Source organism: Tachysurus vachellii, chromosome 10 (genome assembly GCF_030014155.1).
Source record: "Tachysurus vachellii isolate PV-2020 chromosome 10, HZAU_Pvac_v1, whole genome shotgun sequence".
NCBI classification, from domain to species: Eukaryota; Metazoa; Chordata; class Actinopteri; order Siluriformes; family Bagridae; genus Tachysurus; species Tachysurus vachellii.
The window spans coordinates 24,359,580-24,381,316 of record NC_083469.1 but is presented as its reverse complement, the minus strand read 5'-3'; the positions used below and the strand labels follow the sequence as shown (position 1 = coordinate 24,381,316).

Sequence of the window (21,737 nt, the reverse complement as noted above, 5' to 3'; positions counted from 1 at the left end):
AACGAACTGCTACCTCCCCGGTCAGTTCTAGCCACTTAAAAGAAATAAGGGGAGAAATCAGGTCAGTTGGAAAAGCTGGTCACTATGACATCAGAGTGACTGAGCTCATTACTATTCATGAGCTCTCCCACTTGAGACCGCGCCCCCAGAATTCGTGTAGCTCAGTGAGTTTCCTATACAGCAAGGATGGCTGAACGTCAACGGGCTTGTGAAGAAGCCGTTCTGCCGCAATTCAAGGTGATTGTAAACAAATTTCCTCTAGCCTAGGCTACTTATTGTGCTGGGTGAATGAATAGTCACGCTCTTATATCCTAGCGGTTAGCCAATCGGAGCCAAGCAGCATAGCTCATTTGAATATTCATGAGAACTGGCACAAATCGAGCTGAGTCTTCCTGAGTCTTTCTATACCACACTAGAATGGCTTGAAACAAGGTAAGCAAGGCATTTTTACCACAAAAAAATAGTTAGCTGACTTTCCATAATATTTGGGTATAAGGTTTCTTGTAAGATATCCATTAAACAGCAAGGTTTTCTGTCAATGCAGAATCAGCAGTTAAGGAAAGTTAAGTACTGTTTATTTTCTCCTTTTTTCAGTTTAATTACTGCTTATTTTAGTTGACTAATTGTAATCTTTCATCTCTGAATACCTTTGTGTGGTTTATAGGAAAGACAGAAATTTGGTCAGCAGCAGCGAAACCATGTGCTTAAAAAATCCTAAACAAGATTTCTGATAACTCTTTTATGTTTCTACGGATGTGATTTTGTGATTTCTGGCAACTAAATCAAATCATTTTGTAGAGAATAAACAAACAAACAAACAAACAAAAAAAGCATTACTGCTGAGAAATCAATGTGTCTGTGAGGAATTATTGATGCTGTTGATAGAAGTTAAATGAACTTGACCCACATTTTAACAACAACGCTTCAACACTTTGTATTAATCCCACAGCCACAAATACAAGCTTGACAATTTTTTTTCACAGCTCAGTGCAAATACAATCTTAGTTGTATGAAATGAGGTATGTTTTCAACCCATAGATCAGTTTTCTGAAACAAACATGGATATTATACAACACTTTTTCAGCATACACACCTACGTACATACAGACGCTCACACACACACACGTTAAAATACAACACGTCTGCATACAACAGGTCTGTTTTTTGGGGTTTTTTTCCATTTAAATTAATAACACGATTCACAATTTAGCACAAGAGCTTAAGGGTAAGTGAACATGTCACAAAGTGTCCCTGCAATTAAATCCCATTACGTCCTAACGACGCAAGAATGATCCGTCTGTGCGGTTCGGCTTTATTGACCTTCCATTGAAGTGAAAACATGACTGCGTTCCACTGCTGCCTGGGTAAGATGCATAAAAAGCCAACATGGGCCGATGATGCGTGTAGCAACACAGGATTTGTGTTACAAACCTGGTCCATTTTGTCCATGCTAGATATCCGTAACACACAATAATGTCATTTCAGTCTCTTATATGGAACTTCCAGAACATTCATATTGTCAGGTTGTCTGTCATGACCTTTTTTATTTTAAAGTGCTGACAGAATTCAGTCTTTACTCTAAAAAATACTTTAGTGGTTTCAAAAGAACACAACAACAACAATCACCGTAGAGTTTGTATCTTTTTGCCAATCAAAATGGCCTGGCTTTTAGGGACTCCTCTATATTAGCCTTACAAAAAAAAAAAAAAAACATACAATCTCTCATACATATCCTTGGTCATATCATCTGAGCAGCTTTTTTCAGATGTGTGACTTCAGTGATTACGGTGATGTTTTGGCACTGATCGGTCGGTCCTTCAGAGTTTTTAGCCAGCGAGGTTCTATAAATCGAGTTCCGGTTTCCGGCTTTGCAGAGTGCCCCTAAAAGGAAGCGTAGCCTAGAAGGGCTGAGGATGATAAACACCCAAGGGTCAATGATGGAGTTGATGGAGATGAAGCGCAGCGCAATAAGGTCAGTCTTGCTCTCGTTGCTCCTCTGGATGGAGTTAATGTACACTCGGAACTGGGGAGAAAGGAAAACAAAGTGGCGTTTAAAATCACCGAAAGCCCTACTACATGGACAAGACAATATGATGACAAGAAAAAGACAACATTTAACACCGGTTAAGCCGGAGCCTGAAGAGTGTAGTTGGTGTTGACGCTGAGGTATTACTATTGTATGAAAAGTTCTGGAAATTTTTGAGAACAGTATTCAGACATAAGGTACAATCTGGCGAAAAGACTAAAGCGATGGGTGATGTCGAAGGAAAAAAAAGAATTACTTCACAAAATTAAATATGGACAGCATTAAAGATCACATGTTAATTAAATAATTAAAGATTGAGATGTCAGAAAACTTTACTCTATCCCTTCAAGCTTGAGATCATTTTCTTTCTCCTTTGAAAAATGCCTACTGTAACTAATAACTATGACAATAGCATAGCAAACAAATGCTAAACTCTTAGGAGAATAACAAAAACAGAACACGTGCACAAGAATTGTTAACCTGTCGCAAGTGTTTCATTATAAACACATTTTAATGTGTTTCAAAAGAGACTTTTCCTTTAAAGGCAGTGTTTATATGGCTACATTAGCCTGGCATTAACCTGCAAGGGTTTGTTCCAAGCATCAGCTGTTACACTGACATGCAGGAGAACCAGCAGTGCACCAGAGCATAACTCAGATTTGTTTATTTTCCAATGAAACTCTCTATTGCTAAGCTCATGAATCATTTGTCACAAGGCCAAATGGGTTACTCGATTCAGAAGTTAGGTCAACCTGACTGGTGCTTAATATGAAGCTGATATAAAAGTAGACACTTAAGGATTTAAGAATTTGAGGTTTTTATAAATATTTGATAAGTATCACTGAGACGCTCCGAGTGCTTGTTCACAAGCAGCTCAAATTTGAAGGTGTAAAATTTAATTCCGCTAAAATTCTATGTAAGGGTTTCCAAACAAAGCCTCATTTTATATCAGATTGGCAAGAAAATTTCAAGAGGTTCTCTCAGACTTTCACTGGTAAGCCAATTTAGTTCAGAATTAGTAGCAAGCCTGTGGTTAACAGAACTCTCTCTGTAAACAGCTGACATTTTCCTACACCCTGCAAAGTAAAACCACAAATGATGTCTATACTCTACATTTGCAAAAGCAAAAAAAAATGGTACATGACTCCTTTTTTTTATATTATTATCTGCATTGAACGTAATATTTGTTAGTTATAAGGTATCATTGTATTTAATTTTTGTTTATCAACCATTTTTTTTTTTTTTTTGCTGCAGCAAAACTAGGGTGGCAGAAATGATATACTTGTTGACCCTGAAACCACTGTGTGGCTTATTGTTTACCTTTTTACCTACTTCAGCTTGTTTCTTGAATCTACATCATGGTTACAAGTGACTTTTCTTTTAAATCAAATTCCACCTTGTTGGATCTAACTTGATCACGATCACGATCACGAGTGGATTTTATTAATGGTTGGTCCGATGACTTTTTAAACATGCCTTTACATGCTTAACCCTTATTATCACTTCACTGGCTTTTCATGGAAATTCATTCATTCATTCATTCATCTTCTACCGCTTATCCGAACTACCTCGGGTCACGGGGAGCCTGTGCCTATCTCAGGCGTCATCGGGCATCAATACACCCTGGACGGAGTGCCAACCCATCGCAGGGCACACACACACACTCATTCACTCACGCAATCACACACTAGGGACAATTTTTCCAGAGATGCCAATCAACCTACCATGCATGTCTTTGGACCGGGGGAGGAAACCGGAGTACCCGGAGGAAACCCCCAAGGCACGGGGAGAACATGCAAACTCCACACACACAAGGTGGAGGCGGGAATCGAACCCCGACCCTGGAGGTGTGAGGCGAACGTGCTAACCACTAAGCCACCGTGCCCCCCTTCATGGAAATTAGATTTTCAATAATTATAAAAAAAGATTTTCTGGTTGCGAGTCTGATCTAAAATGAGTCAGGACTCTTTTGAATTTATAATTGACGTACATCCAGTTAGTTCCAGGTGTATGAAACCCAGGTAAAGCTCGAACGCAGGTCACATGTCTCACTGGTGATGAGACATGCTTTAATCAAGTTCAATAAATGCTATACTTATTTCTCCCACATAGGATTTGCAAATAGAGTTGGATCACGTAAACTGATCACTTAAGCTAGTCATAGGCTTAGTGGTTAGCACGTTCGCCTCACACCTCCAGGGTTGGGGGTTCGATTCCCGCCTCCGCCTTGTGTGTGTGGAGTTTGCATGTTCTCCCCGTGCCTCGGGGGTTTCCTCCGGGTACTCCGGTTTCCTCCCCCGGTCCAAAGACATGCATGGTAGGTTGATTGGCATCTCTGGAAAATTGTCCGTAGTGTGTGATTGCGTGAGTGAATGAGAGTGTGTGTGTGTGTGTGCCCTGTGATGGGTTGGCACTCCGTCCAGGGTGTATCCTGCCTTGATGCGCGATGACGCCTGACATAGGCACAGGCTCCCTGTGACCCGAGATAGTTCGGATAAGCGGTAGAAGATGAGTGAGTGTTGTAATGTAACAGAGTACAAATACTTTGTTACTGTACTTAAGCAGAAATTTCACGTATCTGTACTTTACTTCGCTATATTTCCACTAAGCATCTTCGTTACTCATTACTACAAAATAAAATCAGAAGAAATGTGTGCGACTGCAATAAGGGAGCCGCAAAGACGGCAACCAAAAGCAGTGAAATGTCACTATTCTTATTACCAGAGTTGTAGCACAAACAAAATATTAATGCAAACAATCCATTTAATACTAAATAAAAATAACATTTATTGATTTGGTCTTTGTCTTGTGAATATTTTTATTAATGACTGCATTCATTGGACACACTGTTTGTAGAGAACGCACACATACATGAACTGATTTGATTCAAGACCGGCATCATTACATCATGCATAAAATTTTGGTGTCCACTTTTGCCATTTTAAATAATACCATAACTTTTGGCTTACTATGTAGTCATATAATATATAATATAAAATTCTCACTGAGGGCTAAAACCCCCTAAAGATGAAACCCTAGAACCGCCCTTGCTCTTATGTCTACTGAAAATCACTGAAATTTTACTTTTTACTTTTACTGCAAATACTTAAGTACAGTAAATATCAGATACTTTAAGACTTTTACTTGAGTAATATTCTAAAAGGTAACTTTCACTTCTACCAAAGTCTTTTTCTAGTACGTACTTTATACAACACTGTTGACTATGCACTCTACTGTCTAGTGTATGAATTTCGGATATATTCTCATCCACAGTTAGCGCCTGGTAACCCCGCCCCTCTATCACTATTTAAAGCAAAGCTGCGATCACATTGCGAGTGCGTGAAGTGTCCAACATTCCACACTTTATTTATTATTTTATTTTCAGCTAAATAAGTGCATCATCCAGGCACTTGAAGTGCACTTCTTCTTCTATTAATACTATAAAACACAATAGAAAAGTGCATAAGTATGCGATCTAGGACATGTATAATGAAATCACAGCAAATATTTATTATGTAAAATTTATGATATGTTCTTTTAATCCGATTGACCACATTGTGCCTTTGTTTCAGCATACACAGAGTAGACAAATGCCAGTAGTTAATTTATGAGTATTTACAATGTTTGGCACTAGTTTTTGTAATTTTTGTTAACTATAGAAGTACAATATGTGGTGAGAAAAATTCTATTTAATGTCTCGGTTTAATGGGGTCCTAACATACCCACATGGGCTCAGTAAGTGTGTTAGTCATCTCTCTTTTACTGTTACTGTGGATGCCGTTATCCAGAACGATTTTTTATTTTTTTTTTTGGTATCTCGTACCATGGCTGGGAATATGATTATCATAAAACACACCAAAAGCAAACATCCTGCTTCACTTCCTGGATGTCTCATTCAAACGCCAGTAAAGAAATGTCCAGTCTTAACCCAGATGTGTTTATTAAGACAGATCTTAAGTCAACTCTTTGCACATTTTAGATTTTTTTGATCCAACACGCCCATGTCAACTGCCACGGTCGTTCTTAGCTTAGTGCTTAATTCATTTTTAAACCCACTACACTTTTAAAGATTCGAAACCGAGTGTAATCAGTCTAAAGGTTGTCGCATAACCCATTGTTACAATGTCGTTATGAAATGTTGTATAAGCGGAGATGCTTTAATTGACATCTATCACATGGATGCATCGCAGAGGCATTTCTGAGGCTTTCCCATCATCAGTAAGCTGATTAAGATCGATGAATTGAATTTACTGTAAGCTGCAAGGCAACGAATGGCTGCAAGGCTGAAGATGTTTGCAGACAGTGTGTTTACAGGAAGTTTTGCACGTTTACAAAGATGATGTCTGAGCCGCGATGCAGGGAAGCATGCAGTCTAAATTAAAAAAAAAGAAAAAAGAGATAAATTGGACATTGTCGTGACTTGATTTTACTCTTCTAGCAAGCTTTTACCTTATAGAGGCTGAAAAAAGTGATGGGTTTCATTCGTTTTTACTTTAGATATTTGGGAATTTGTAAACTTTAACTAGATGTGAGTCTTCTCTGTGATTGCTAGCAGTTTTTCACTAAATTCGCCTGAGTCTGATATATTTGCGATTCCAAATGTGTTATTCAAGTCCACCAAGACAATTCGATTCAATTAATCCAGCCGTAGCCATGCTGTTACAAAAATTCCCCACAGGACACAGGGTTCAGGGATGTTACTTCGTCACGGGTGTGAGAATTTGTTCCACAGGGGTTGCCAGATCTGGCTTTGTCACTAGTGAAATAAAGTCAGCAGGAGTCAGTTCAGGCAAGACTCACAGATTCATTGATTGATTCATTTCAAGTTGGCCAAGTTGTATCTGCACAAAGAGAACTACGAATGAGAACATAAATAAACTGTGCCTTTTGACACTTTTCTATCAAAGATAAAAGTTAACTTTTTAAAATCTGTGCTGCAAATTTGAAGCTCTTCTCTAGGATCGAGGCAGACGGGATAGCCTTCACATCCAACATACATTAGTGAGTCCTGGGTGGCCGTGATCCTGTCATCAGTTCACTGGTTGTCCTTCCTTGGACCAGTTTTCGTAGGTCCTATCCACATTTACATAGACGGCTCTGACCCGTGATCACAATCTGGCACTTGTCAAAGTCTCTCAGATCCTAACGCTTGCTCTTTGCCTGGATCATATTCACTCTACTGTCTTCACTCCTGGTTCAATGATTCGTCACATCACTGGACACACCCACATTTAGTCGTCAAAGGTCTCTGTCACTCAAGTCACCAACTCTCGTTAAAAATAAACACTCTCTGGTCAATGAGACTTGCTGTGTGTGTGTGTGTGTGTGTGTGAGAGAGAGAGTAGCATTTAACCTACTGACACGAAGCTTAATGGAAAAATTCTGCCTTGATTTAATTCCAACAGTCAAATTAATTTACAAATCCTTCTTATTACAAAAATTAAACAGTGCACATGCAGCTTGAAGGCGTCCAGTTCATCGTTTTTTCCAAAACATCCAGGATAACCACAAGATACCTGAGTTAACAGTGTACAAGAAAACCAGATGCTGTTGTTCCAAAGGCATACGAGTGCCATTAACACTGACTTTAATATAAACAGAAAGCTAAATCTGTGCTAACATTCCACCCATCAGGTAGTCTGCCTCGGTAATTTCCATTTACTGCTTCATTTAAGTTTAAACCTAATGAGACAAACTCTAGTAAAGCTGTATTCATTTAATACTAGTTCAGGGTGTACTGGAAACGTAGGAGTGTTGTTAAGAAAACAAAGCGTACGAATGAGCAACACTTCGCTCTGTAGCTGGAACCTTTGTTCAGGAAGAATTTTTGCTTCATTTAGAGACTCTCTGGAAATATTTCCTGAATGACCAAACAGACAGATTGTTATTCGTTATTTCCGGCCATGACAGGTTTATTAGCTACTTTGATGATGTTGATTAACATGATTGTTTTGACCCCAGTATTATTATTAGGTTATGAAAGTAAAGCTTGATCAGAAATTACGCTTGCATTTAAAGTGTCCCAGATGTCGACTTCCCGGTCAGGACGCGCTTCCTGGGTAAAATTTAATTCTTTTGCTAAACAGATTAAAGTTTAAATTAAGAACAGAAACAGAAACAGCGTGACATCAAGCGACCTCATATGACCCATCAGGCTGTTTACGCAAAATTGCGTAAATAATATTTTGGCTTGTAGTGCGTTTTATTTCATGTTGCAACAACTAATGAACTATCCTGAGGGTAGGTTTCGAGCAGCTTCTAAAATGTTGCCACTGTAAAAGTATTAATTGTCTTCTTTTTGCTATTTAGAGCCATTTTATATTTCGTTTTTCAGAATACCCATGTTCTCCTGCTGTTATTTCTGCTTCCACCCGCAATAATATCTAAAAAACAAAATCAGCTTGTTCCAATTCCGCAAAATAAAAAATTCTGCACTTTTATGGATGCAATTAATTAAGAAAGTTAAAATAATATAATTTTCAATGGTGATAAATCTTCAGTCAGCTATTTATTAGTCAATGAATCAAATGAGTCAACTGAATCAAATGAGATTAGCAGTCAGTTTACACAGTTTAATCCTTGTGATTAAAGATAAATGATAGAATTATTTGTATCACTTATTCAGTAGGTGTGTTAATGTACCTCATTTGAAGAAAAAAAAAAAAAAGGTACACATTTTGAGTATGCAGTATGGAACAAAGATGATTCAGGAATCGACTCACTTCAACTCAGTCTGCTCCTATATGATTCACCACTCAATTTTCCACTGTGATCCAAACCGGATCTTGGCTCGTAAAACGATGTGATCATATTGTTGGACTGACCTTTTTTCACACCCTTGATATCTATCGATATCTATGGTGTAATCTGCGACTCTCTGAGCTACTGAAGTGCAATTAAAAGCTGAAATGGCTTTCGGGCTGCTGGGATGAGTCAGCGAATGAGAGAGCGAGAGAGTGAATGTGTGTGTGCGCGTGACAGATAGAAAAGTTTGTAATAGTCCAGACCTCTGTGATTGCTCAATTTATCATAAAAATCACCCCTAATTGTGTCTCCTGAGTGAAATGTGATTATTCTGTGTGTGCATGTGTGTGTATTTACACAACTGCGTTCAAGCACGTGTGTCTGTGTCAGAATGCAAAGTGGGGGTTATGGGTAAGCTTGCGGCACAGACACACCCTGTCATGCTCATGTGTTGTCGTCCTTCATTAAACTGAGTGCTGCCTCATTCGCATCCACATTTAATGCATTTAGAAGATGCTCTAATCCAGAGCGACTTACATTTTATACAAACTTGCTTGACCTGGGATTCAAACCCAAGACCTTACGCACTAGGCTAACTCATCCCGAGTCCTGCATGTCAACCATGCCATCACAGGAATGCTGATTGGTCAGCAGGAAAGCGTGTTGGAAAAAGTTTCTGATGAGACGTCATGACCCTTCTGTGGTTTAACAAAGTTTTCCGAATAATATTTTTCTAAACACATCTCAAGTGTAAACAATGATTCACTATGCAAATTTCATTAACAGTCGTGATACAAACGACTCAAAGACGAAATGCGTGAAGTGCTTGAAACAGATGTGTGAAAACACTTCGTTATAAGTTATCAAAGTTATGGCCAGGTTACGAGCCACTACAAGAACCGGCTGTCAGTCGTTCTGTCAGTATATAAAGACTATATTAGCAGGTAGGACATGTTCTGTCTGGTTTCAGTTAGGGTAAATCTATCTCATAAAAGCTTGAGAATTAAATCATGAAGTTATACAGTTGTGCTGGGAGCAAAATTTCCCCTCTCACACACACACACACACACACACACATAACCGTATTATCCACTGTGTGCCTGCGGCTGTCTCATTAGACAGGCTCTCCTGACAGGTGGCATTTCAGTGAACTAACTGAACACCACTTTTTAAAGATTTTTTCTAATGAAGTCATGCATTCTAGCCTTAGAGAGCCTTGGTGATCATCTATATTGGATCTGATTGTGTGTGTGTGTGTGTGTGTGTATTGCTCAGGCGATCCGACTGAAAATTGCTACTCACTTTTTAATACTGTCATAAAGTTCCCAGAGAATCCAGGTTCAAAAGACTGAACTGTCACTTGGGAGGTAAACACAGAGCAAACTAGATGAAGAGGAGTCTGTACCTTTGGAAATAGGACCAGCTGTGATTGATATTCTGCACAAATACTCCCATAAATGTTCCCAGTTGAAGTTTTCTAACTAGCCTACTCATGAAGTTTTACAGATCATGAGACTACTGCGAGTTCAGTCGAACCTTCTGCTTTTAGTTACGGCACTTAGTGGTCGCGTCTCAAATAATCCCAAATAGTAACTGATCTTCTCATATAATGCCGTTTCATCTGTTTTGCTTCTACTTAAATAGATCTAAAAATAGTGATCTTATCTGAAGTAAGTAAATACAAAAAAAAAAAAAGTATGACATTAAACATAAAACTTAGCACGAGGACTTAATTCAAATATGTTCAGTTCCACATGACTGACTTCAGTAATATAAACATTGTCAGTGTTCATGCATGCAACACGAATTGATCTAATATTTTTCAAACCTGAAGCTCATACCGGTGCTAAGACTTGAACCCACAACATGTGGTGTTTTACAGGGAACACATTACCCCTGCCCTATTCTACCACAAATCATTTATTAGGCTAAATTTAATAACAACATCCTCGTGAGATTTCAAAACTACGTCATTCAATCTAATAATTAGAAATGTGTTAGCAGTGTAGCTAGCAGCGAATAGTGGCAACCAGCACTACAGCTATGCTAACGCTAACTAGTTGAGAAAAATACATATCTATGAGTTGAAAATGCTGAGTGAATGGAAAGGAACAGCTCATACCCAGTGTATTACAGAACCATATTTACATTTGCATCATTTAGCAGACGCCATTATCCAGAGCGACTTACATTTTCTCTCATTTTTATACAACTGACCAATTGAGGGTTAAGGGCCTTGCTCAGGGGCCCAGCAGTGGCAGCTTGGTGGACGTAGGAATCGAACTCACAACCTTCCGATTGGTAGCACAACACCTTAACCATTAGGCTACCACATCCGCACATAAACCATATGCAACAGAAATCCATATGCAACGGAACCAACAAGTACAGGGCCATTTTTATCCCCGCAACCATAAAACCGCTGAACTCTACACTACACCGCTTGGACCCTGATGTCTCACTGATTTATGAATATTATCTGTACATACACTGTATATTTATTGGTTATTGTTGTACATATAATATACATAATGCACACATTTGCACAACATATATAATTATATATTTTTAGACATTTTGTGCTGGCTATACAACTGGCACATATTCTACTATTTTTCTATTTGCACTTCTGGCAGATGCTAAACGGTATTTTTTCTATCTATCTAGCTATCTATCTGTCTATTTTTTAAAGTTACTAGTTTTTAATGTATTTCACTTGCAGCTATCTGTAAATAATGTAGCCAGCTAATGCACTTCATTTCAAATCAGCTAGCTAGCATTACAAAGCTCGAGCCTCGTAGCCTCAGCACATAAACTTGGATGTGTGCATTTTTTAAACTTAAGAGTGCTGCTTGGTCTTGCAATCACTAATAAAGATTTCTGTAAATCTGTTTTTTTTTTTAAAGTGTCTATTGTTAAATGAATTGCTATATAATGATCTGATCCTTCAAGCTTCAGCTAGGGCACATGAAATTAGTCGGTTTCCAAAATGAGACCAGTTTTAGCTTACTTTAGGGCAAGTTTCATCCCAAAGGTTATCTAAAGGTTATTAGTGTCATGAGAATGCTGTTTGTGTGTTTGTGAGTGTGTGCGTTTGTGAGTGGGCCAGAAATCAATTCATTACATGCTCTACTGGGAGGTAACATTTTTCTGCGATATTTCAACATGGCCCCATAATGAACTTAACATTTATGTGCTCGTGTACAGGTCCGATGAACTATTTACGACATGTCACGTCAAAATGCAGATGATCGACTCGGTAGTGACACATTCTTAGTCATATGGAACGCGTTTCCTTGTTTTTTTTCTGTCCCTTAAGAGTCCGTGTTCCCTTCTGAGGCTGTGTTCCTCTTTTCCCTTGCGAGCAACTTTCTGGAAATCAGACTCAGTAAGCCAACTTGTCTGCTCTTGTTCTGCACACTCCCTCTACATGACATAACCAGGAAAAGATCTGCAATGCCATTAGCGCATTGGGACCTTTTTCTCCTTTTTTTTTTTTTTTTACTCCAGCCCTATGCAAGAAAGAAGCAGACGAAGAAATTTAGGCAGCAAACCTTCAAGCTTTCAAATTAAATTTGAAAGCGGCCTTCTCCAACCCCTAGGAAATTCAACTCAAATATGTGAACATACGTGAAACTCTGTGTGCGAGGTTTCAAATATGCAACTAGCACGACTCGTCATAAAACATCATGCGTCATGCTTTCACGCTAAATAATGATCTAAATACATGTGAAAGAAAGAAAGATCACAGTATTCCACTTTACTCCAGACATGTTTAGCATCTAAAGTTTGTTTATTAGCTTTTCAAAGCCTAATGTTGCTAACAAAGTTAGAAAAGATTACGGCTAACACATTTTCACAGACGTTTGGAGTCTGCACTGCTTTACCAGAAAGCCAATTCGATGCTTTCAAAACTGTAAAAGTAGACGACTGACTTTGTACGAGCCAGTACGAATTCGCCATTTGCCCTTAATGAGATTTTGATAGGGTTTTGATATTAGAAATCACTTCCTACTTAAATAATGCAGTGTAATTCGAGCTGTGATTTTTCCCTCTCATTATTGTCACAGATCGTTTCATGTGCTTGCAGCTTTTAAGTGCCAATTATAAATATTTCACAAAATCAATAAGAGACTAAGCTGAACCTAACCGAGCTAAAGGCTGAGAAGGAAAGGAGGAATATGATGATATGATATCGGTATTGTGATAAATTATGGCGCAGTACACGTTTTCTGAGATGTAGGATTTTTAATTCTAACAATTTGTACTGAATCTTTCAAATCTAATCTTGTTACAGACTTTCTATACTCAGTACACACTTTATTAATAACATCTCTACATTCATGCAGTTCTCTACTCAGTTAATCACATGGCAGCATCAGGTAGACACAGAGATCAGACTTTTTGATCCATCTTGATCTGAGAGTTGATCTGAACATGACCTAAAACTGACACACGACCGAATCATCGAATGCCTGCAGAAATGAGCAGGTGTACCGGTGTTCCTAATAAACTGGACGGTGCATGTATATGTTATGTAATGGATTTTGTGCATCGTATCTTATCTCAGATCTCTTATCTATATGTCTGTGTGAGCAGTTATCCTAGATGTTTTAACAACCTTCATTTTGCAAAGATAAGAAAAAACAAACACTCACTTCGCTGATGATTAAAGTCTATGAGCAGTTCTATATATACACAAGTGTATATAATAATTTGACAAATATGTCTGACGTTTATATATATTATATATTATTCACAATTTACTTTTGTTATGTAAATTAAATTATCATGTAAAAAAGGCTTAAGTTTGTTCAGCTAAAGCAACAAAAGAAAAAAAAACACATGATTTTTATTTCAGCGTATTTACTCTGCACAACAAATGAGCTGGTTTAAGGTTGACAAAAGCATCTGTGTGTGTGCATGTGTGTGTGTGTTTACTGGACTAGTTAGGGAGAGTGTCTAATTTTCCTCATTATGTCCCCTGAGGACAGGGAGCAGCATTGCATAAATACCCCTGGGGCAGATAACGGTTAGGGGCTTTTCTCGAGGGCACTACAGTTGATCCCTAGCAGTTTTTAAAATTAGGACGTCTAACCTTCATTAGAAATATTTATATTTATCGTTAAGTCATTTATTGTATGTAGTATTAAGTTTTAATTAAGTATTAATTATTAGCCAATCCAAGCAGTCGCTTTAAATTGAGGTTTAATCCAAACCTAAAAAAACATGACAGCCTATAAATAACAATGAATAAATTAAGCAGCTCACGTTTAATTTCTAAGCCTAATATTTAATCAGTTCCTAATATAAAATATATGCAGATTACCCATAATTCGGTTTGTTCTAGAGTGTCTAAAAGATGCACACAACTTGTTTAGATACAGGGAGTTTTAACTGTAAGATTTATTCCACTGCAAATGTATTTTAAAAGATTTAATCTAACCAAGATGTTTGACTCATTATTTAAGTGGAATTTTTCAGATGAGTGAAGAACAGCAGATTAGAGCCAAGTTCATCTGTTATTGAGATTCGGATTAAACCCAAGAGGCCACTCAGCATTTCAGAACGAGAACATCACTGATAAAGGTGGATGCGTTGGTTGTGTTTCACTTTGGACATGCACTAAACATGACTGACACACTTACCATTAAAGGCAGGCTGCATATGACAAATATAACCGTCATGATGACTAACACAATGAGAAACTCCACTTCCTGTGAGAGAGAGAAGGGTCTCCGGTCCTTCCGACTGCGGGTGACTGATGTTCCCCGGGTCACCCTGCGTCTCCGGTACATCAGCACCAGGTGATAAGCAACAAAGCAGTTGCAGGCGGCCACCGCGAGCACCATGAACAGCATGACGGTAGCGTACACGTTGGCGAACACCCGGTCAGCGCTTTTTTTCGGGTTCATATCGATGAAGCACCAAGTTCCAGGGCAGTACTGTACATAGTTACCGAACCCCGCGAACGGCAAGCAGCAGAAGAGCGCGCACAGCGCGTACATGCAGGGGATGGCGACGTAGCCGCAGCGCGTGCTCACGCGCCTGCCGTACAGGTAAGGATAACCGATCGAGAGGTAGCGCTCGACCGCCATGGCGAGGAGCAGCGAGAGCGTCGCCAGGCTGAAGAAAGTCATAGAGAAGCCAAAGTATTTACACGCGCCACCGTTTTTACTTATGGCAATCAGAGTGGTGTTGAGCGCGTGCGCGGCTTGTACGAGAGGGCTGACCAAACAAGTGCCAGCCAAATCGGTGACCACGAGCGCGGTCACAAGCACGTGGAACAAGGTACGTCTCTGGTGCTCGTGCTGCTTGCGGCTGCGCTCTTTCCGTCGCCGCACCTCGATCAGCAGGAGCGCGGTCGCGTTGCCCAACACACCCGCTGCGAACATGAGCGCGCTGGCCAGCGGGCTCGCGTAATTCTCCACGGCCTGCGTCTCATGACAGGTCTCGTTATCGGTGTCGTTCTCCCCGATCATAACGTCCATTCACAACCTTTCTATTATGTATTTATTTATTTATTTATAGGCAAATCAAAGCGTAAAAATCCAACAGATCTCCATTGAACCGATAAAACTTTGGGTTCCTGAAGACAAAGTGGAGTTTAGATGAGATTCGAATTAAACTCTAAACTTCATAAAGCCGAAACTTAAACCGAACAGCGCCGGTACAAACGTAAAAACGATCAAAAATCATTTCACGTGTCGTTTTATACATGATTGCTGACAAAGGAACGCAATCCAAAGCGCACGGTGTCCTTCCAGTGGTGAAGTTCACGTGCGCGCCGTCCTGGTGAAGGAGCTCTGAGATCTGAGCTGGATGTAGAGGAGAAAAATGATTGACCGGGTTGCCAGATTGTTACCACTTTTTGTTTTGTTTTGGTTTTTTTTCTTTTCTCCAGTAGCATTGTAACCCCGCCCCTTTCTCTCGAACTGCGAATCGAAATGCATCTCTGATGAATATTCTGACAGGACAATAAAAAATACATACATACATACATACATACAAAATAAATAAATAAATAAATAACTAAATTAATTAATTAACAAAACAAATAATAACCCAGACAATTACACTACAAACTGCTAAAGTTTCTATACTAGTATAAATGACTATGACTTCCATCTTTTAGTGTCTTTTTTTTAAACAAAATTAGTTTTAACATTTAATTACAAGTCATATGAATTTAAACATTTAAAAATGACAAATATTCAAAATAAAAATGATTTTGTGTGTGGAATCGTAGAAAAAAAAACCCTGAAACTGTTTGGAACTGTTTCATTTCTAATGTTAAAAAAGAAAGTGGTGGCACAATTTCTAAAAATTGAATTCAAATAAATCAAAGACAAATAGTCTAATAATTATTAGACTATTAAATATACTAATTTATATTGAATTATAATTTGCATCCTATATTTTCCCATAAAGGTGCACATTATGCATGAGCTAATCATACACAAGGACTGCCTATATTTTGTAAAAAGAAATGGTACTCCCAATGGTACTTTCCAAGGCAGAGAACGTGCTGAGAAGTCTTTGCTTTGCCAAGTATGTGCTTCATTGTACAATTTGGACCAGATATTGGTGTTTTGATCATCTGACATTCCCTGTCTAAACAGAGACTGTCCCAGAAGGTGCAGGATGTCATTACCTTGGTCTAAATGGGCTGGAAGCCCAACCCACACTCTCGCCACATTCTGTGAGGCACAACTTGGTACCTTGGTGTCACTGTGTACATAAGGTTAATAACCACCACTCTCAATGGCGTCAGTGCAGCCGTCATCTCTCAACCTTTCACCTTTCCTTTCGGCCCTTTTCTTCAGGACACCGCCCCAGTTACACACAAAACTAACAATTGTTATAGAAATATTTATTGTTGCTTAAAGATTAATTTAAAGAATCATATCAAATTTATTCTTTTTGTTTTTGCACTGGTTTTCAGATGCAGAAACAAAGATTTATTTTTTTTGCTACTGTGTTAAACCTTATTTGCTCTATTACTATTCACATAACTTTCAGTCTAGGAAACAGCATGTGATAACAACTGATCATCAGAGATAAGGCCGGAGAAGCACTTTAACTCTATTTGATGGTGACTCAGTCAAGCCATTTGTTTTCCTGTGATGCCTCCTGAAGCTGGACCACAGCAACTGCAGAGACTGATTGCAGATCTTGAAGCTCGGATTATAATTATGAAGCCATGACCATATGAGATGGAGTGAATGACAATGTTAGAGCAGGGATGTTGTGCTGGAGTTGATTTTTTATTTCTGGTCTAAAATGCCATGACCTTTAAAAACTTTGAAGCCTGAAACTCCAGGGAAATCAAGTGCTAACTGACTGATAAAAAAGACAGACATGTCAATAAATAATATTTATTATAAAATTATAGAATCGTGTCCTTTCTTATTCTTTTTTAACAATTGCTACACTGTTGGTCTCCTTATTGTTTGTAATGGGGCTAATTTTTTTTATGTATATGGATAAAAAACTTTCCAATCCCTGTTTATTTTCCAAAATAAATACACAACAGCATTAATGAGATCAGACACCATGTAAGGTCTCAAACTGTGTCCATGGATCTTGCTTTGTGCACAGGATCATTGTAATGTAGGAACAGGTTTGGGTCTAATTTTGGCTCTATAGTTTGTGTTGTTTTATCATTTACAATTTTCCTGGTTTGATATTTGTCTGTTTATAATCTGTAATGGAATTAACCACATGATGGCAGCACGAGCTCATTTTTAACACCAAAATGGACCTTAATAACTGAAGTCTCATAAAGGTATATTATTTTATTAATTAATTAAGTCATGTTAAAAATAAAGAAGTTAAAGCCAATTTCTGTGCACTTTATGAATCTTACAGATCTTTAGAATTGATGACAGGAGGCAGGTCGGCCCTGCGCATAGGCAGAATAGGCAAATGCTAAGGGCGCCGCCCACCACTAGGGGCGCCCGTGCGCCCAAATTATTATTTATATATATATTAAATATATATTTTTTTTTGTTTTAATTAATATATATGTATATATATTTTATTACCTGAGAAGTATTTTATTTATATATTTATTATATATATATATTTTATTGCTGTAAGAAAGGCAAGGAAAGCAAGGTCTCCATAATATAGTTTTTTTTTATATAGTTTGTGTGTGTTTCCAAAATATTTTCAAAATAAAGAAAAACAGGACAAAGCTGTGCAGTTTGTTTCTGTGTAAGTTTATGAACAAAATGATCGGAACACAATTGTCTGTGATTCCAGGGGCACCAGGTGAAATCTTGCCTAGGGCAGCAAATTGGTCAGGGCCGGCCCTGACAGGAGGCACGGTGGCTTAGTGGTTAGCACGTTCGCCTCACACTTCCTGGGTTGGGGGTTCGATTCCCGCCTCCGCCTTGTGTGTGTGGAGTTTGCATGTTCTCCCCGTGCCTCGGGGGTTTCCTCCGGGTACTCCGGTTTCCTCCCCCGGTCCAAAGACATGCATGGTAGGTTGATTGGCATCTCTGGAAAATTGTCTGTAGTGTGTGATTGCGTGAGTGAATGAGAGTGTGTGTGTGTGTGCCCTGCGATGGGTTGGCACTCCGTCCAGGGTGTATCCTGCCTTGATGCCCGCTGACACCTGAGATAGGCACAGGCTCCCCGTGACCCGAGGTAGTTCGGATAAGCGGTAGAAAATGAGAGAGAGAGAGAATTGATGACAGGAATAAATTGTTATAAGGAAAGCATGTCAAGCTTGACAATTAATAAGCCTGATCCTATGATAATAAATGATCTGTTTCAATTAATTTTAATAATCATGAAGTACATATGTACCAACTGATTATTAATTATTTTGTAAATGTATAATTGTAATAAATATTTTTACCTGAAACTGTCTGAACTCTACGAAATGATATTAAATATTACACTAACACCATTTTTATTTAGGATATACACTAGTCCTACTATTAGTAGCAGTGGTAGTAATCTAAGTATAATAATATTTATAGTAGTTACTAAAGAATGATTAAGAACATATTATGAGATCAATTTTATTTTCAGAGAAGCAAATAAAAAACTCCATAATGAATAATGAAATGTAATCCAAACTAGAATAAAATCCAGATTGTGTTCAATTGTTATTCTAATTTATTTATTAATTTATGTATTGGAAAAAACTATGACATGTTCATTATTTCTGATCATATTTCTAATCATAGCTAATCACATTAAAGTGCCCTGTTTGATCTTATGTGGGCGGGGTCTCTTATGTCAGACCACGCCCCCAGAGGAACGTCATGTGCATTACGGAAATTACACTCGGTTTTCGTTATTTCACTGTTAACTATTGGTTCCTTATTACGGTCGCTATTACATTAGGACAATAAAAAGTCAGCAAAATGCAGGACGCAATATTTTTGAAACTTGTTACGTCTGATAACTTGAAGTTGTTACGTATAGGAAGTACTGCCTGTCAAAGGCAGCACAACCATTCAGCGTAGGGTATATATTGGTAACTCCGCCCAAATATGGTCAGGGTTGCCAGATTGGTTAAGAATCAGATTGGTATTTATTTTCACTTCTGACATTAATTTCTATTATTTGTAATTTTGTTGATCACATGTATTTTGTGATATTTTATTGTGCTCATTTATCACTGAAAACTTATCAGATTGTATATTTCTATTTATAAACTGTATATTCTTTATTCGCATTCATTTATCCATATTCACTGCTTTATCCTGGTCTTGGTTGCATGGGATCCAAAGACTATACATAAGAACCAAAAGTCCAGGTTAGGGCTGGATCTGATCCAACTCCTTTCATAATCCTGGCTCTAACACCTAATCCTTACCCACACAATGCTGTGCAACATAAAACAACACATTCAATATGCATATCCAGCCTGAAACACGGTCCATCCTGGTGATTTCTTGCTTGAATCTAGCCAGCTTCACCCAGGTAGGAGGAACTGGATCAGGTTTGAATCATGCCGCTGAATTTTGTTCTGCAGAAAAAAGGTAACTTATCATTTTCACACACATTCACACACTCATTAACAACTAGAGGCAAATCATTTAGCACACCTATGCTGCTCTACCTTGTGACCTAATAATTAAAAAAATGCTTTCCGTTAAATTTTATGACTTTATGTGAATACAGAAACGAAGTGGACGTGCACAGAAAAGAGAAAAGATGTCATTACAAGAAGAAATGACATCACTACAAGTTGCAAATTGCCAATTTAGATGCAAATATATTTTACTTTCACCACATATGTGTGTGCGCTCAGCTGCTACATGCGAGCCATGTTTCACACATGACGATCCATGGATGGTTTACAAATCAAATCCTTTCTGCCTTCAGCATGATTGTAATCATGATCTGCGAAACCTCACTCTACAGTCAAAAATATTTCCGAATCTAGAAAATTCAGAAGATTTTCTAGTTTAAACACTAACTTTAATAGGAAAACTGTTGTTGGTACACAATAAAGGTCTAGAGTTGCATTCAACATTTGCGATCCACTATTTATGTTATTATTATACATGATACGTGTGATAATACACATAATATATAAAAACATACACATAAAGCTAGAAACCCATTATTCTTCTACAGTTCAATTCTTCTGAAATTACAGCATAATAAATTGCTGCTACAATGGCTCTAGCAACATGCTAACCAGCTAAGCTAAGTTACAGTATATGCGTCAGATAGCCTGCTAAGCTAAGTTATATGAGGAAGCTAGCCTGCTAAGCTAAGTTATATGAGGCAGCTAGCCTGCTAAGCTAAGTTATATGAGGCAGCTAGCCTGCTAAGCTAAGTTATATGAGGCAGCTAGCCTGCTAAGCTAAGTTATATGAGGAAGCTAGCCTGCTAAGCTAAGTTATATGAGTGAAACTTTATATGTGATAATATTATCAACGATGATTACCATCTCAAAACAACGTTATTGTGGTCAGTGTTATAGACGTAACTATGTACTGTTTGTATATTTAATAATCCAAAGCTATAAACTAATTTAAAAATAGATTAAACTAAAAAATTAGCACATTAAACTTAACAAATGTTGATTTGACGTCACTCTATGTAAACTTTAAATTGTAAACGGTGGGATCTGGTGGAAAATAATGGTGAAAAGTCCACCTCAAATTTAAATTTTGAGTTTACATGACAATTTTTGTGTTATTTAGTTTTTTGTTTGTTTGTTTGTTTTTACCGCATACAAATTCTCCTTCCCACCCACTTTTTCACCCAAGCCAATGAGAGGGTTTCTACCAATCTGGCATCTCATGGAGGGACGCTTCATCCCAGCTCAAATTCCCGTGGACACTGAGAGCAGCATCATTGAGCAGACTGGACCGACAGAGAGAAGATCTCAATGTATAGCTGATAAAACTGAGAAAGTGACCATGTGGAAGAAAGCAGCGGTGTTTTTGCTCCAACTTTCTGTCATGTCCCACCATGTGAGCGCGCTGCAGAGAGGAGAGCTTTTCCCCTATGGGCCTCACAATGGGGACTTGATTCTGCAGGAAGGAGACGATGAAACATCCCAAGTGATCACACTGACCAAACCCATGCGCTTCTACGACACCTCCTTCAGCAAATTATATGTGAGTTTAACCACATTTCTATTTTACATTTATTAAGAGTGACGTGCTGGCTTAAGCAGATGAGTTTTATTATAAAGTTCTGGGAAGTTCAGGAACTACTAGTGTATGTATAAATTGTTATTATTATTATTATTAAATTATGTGTGAGTAAAATGATAACTTTATTATTATTATTATTATTAAATTATATGTGAGCAAAATGATAACTGTTTATATTATTATTATTATTATTTTAATTATTATATATAATAATAATTATATATAATAATTAATTATTATTATTATTAGGGGTCAAGCCCCGATCTTGTTATCGTTAGTTTTTTATAATAATAATAATAATAATAATAATAATAATAATAATAATAATT

At 38.0% G+C, this 21,737-nt stretch overlaps 2 protein-coding genes across 4 annotated transcripts in view; one reads left to right on the top strand and one right to left on the bottom strand.

Annotated features, from left to right (window-relative positions):
* Positions 1 to 908: 908 nt before the first annotated feature.
* ptger2a (prostaglandin E receptor 2a (subtype EP2)) lies at positions 909 to 15,612 on the bottom strand. Its single transcript, XM_060880435.1, has 2 exons — positions 14,419 to 15,612; positions 909 to 2,023 (listed from the first exon to the last, which is right to left on the bottom strand). The coding sequence occupies exons 1-2, from the start codon at positions 15,259 to 15,261 to the stop codon at positions 1,739 to 1,741; spliced, it is 1,128 nt and encodes a 375-aa protein (XP_060736418.1). The 5' UTR covers positions 15,262 to 15,612; the 3' UTR covers positions 909 to 1,738.
* Positions 15,613 to 21,033: 5,421 nt separating this feature from the next.
* The window catches only part of nid2a (nidogen 2a (osteonidogen)), a 39,912-nt gene continuing 39,208 nt past the window's right edge, over positions 21,034 to 21,737 (top strand). For all 3 annotated transcript variants that reach the window (XM_060880431.1, XM_060880432.1, XM_060880430.1), the window contains exon 1: positions 21,034 to 21,369. In XM_060880431.1, the coding sequence (XP_060736414.1) occupies positions 21,049 to 21,369 (321 nt within the window). In that variant the 5' untranslated portion in view covers positions 21,034 to 21,048. The remainder of the gene's footprint in view (positions 21,370 to 21,737) is intronic.

Coding starts and splice junctions, on each gene's coding strand:
- ptger2a (XM_060880435.1), bottom strand. CDS start 15,261: ATGGACGTTATGATCGGGGAGAACGACACCGATAACGAGACCTGTCAT. Junction 2,024..14,418: donor TATGCAGCCTGCCTTTAATG/GTAAGTGTGTCA, acceptor CTTTCTCCCCAG/TTCCGAGTGTACATTAACTC.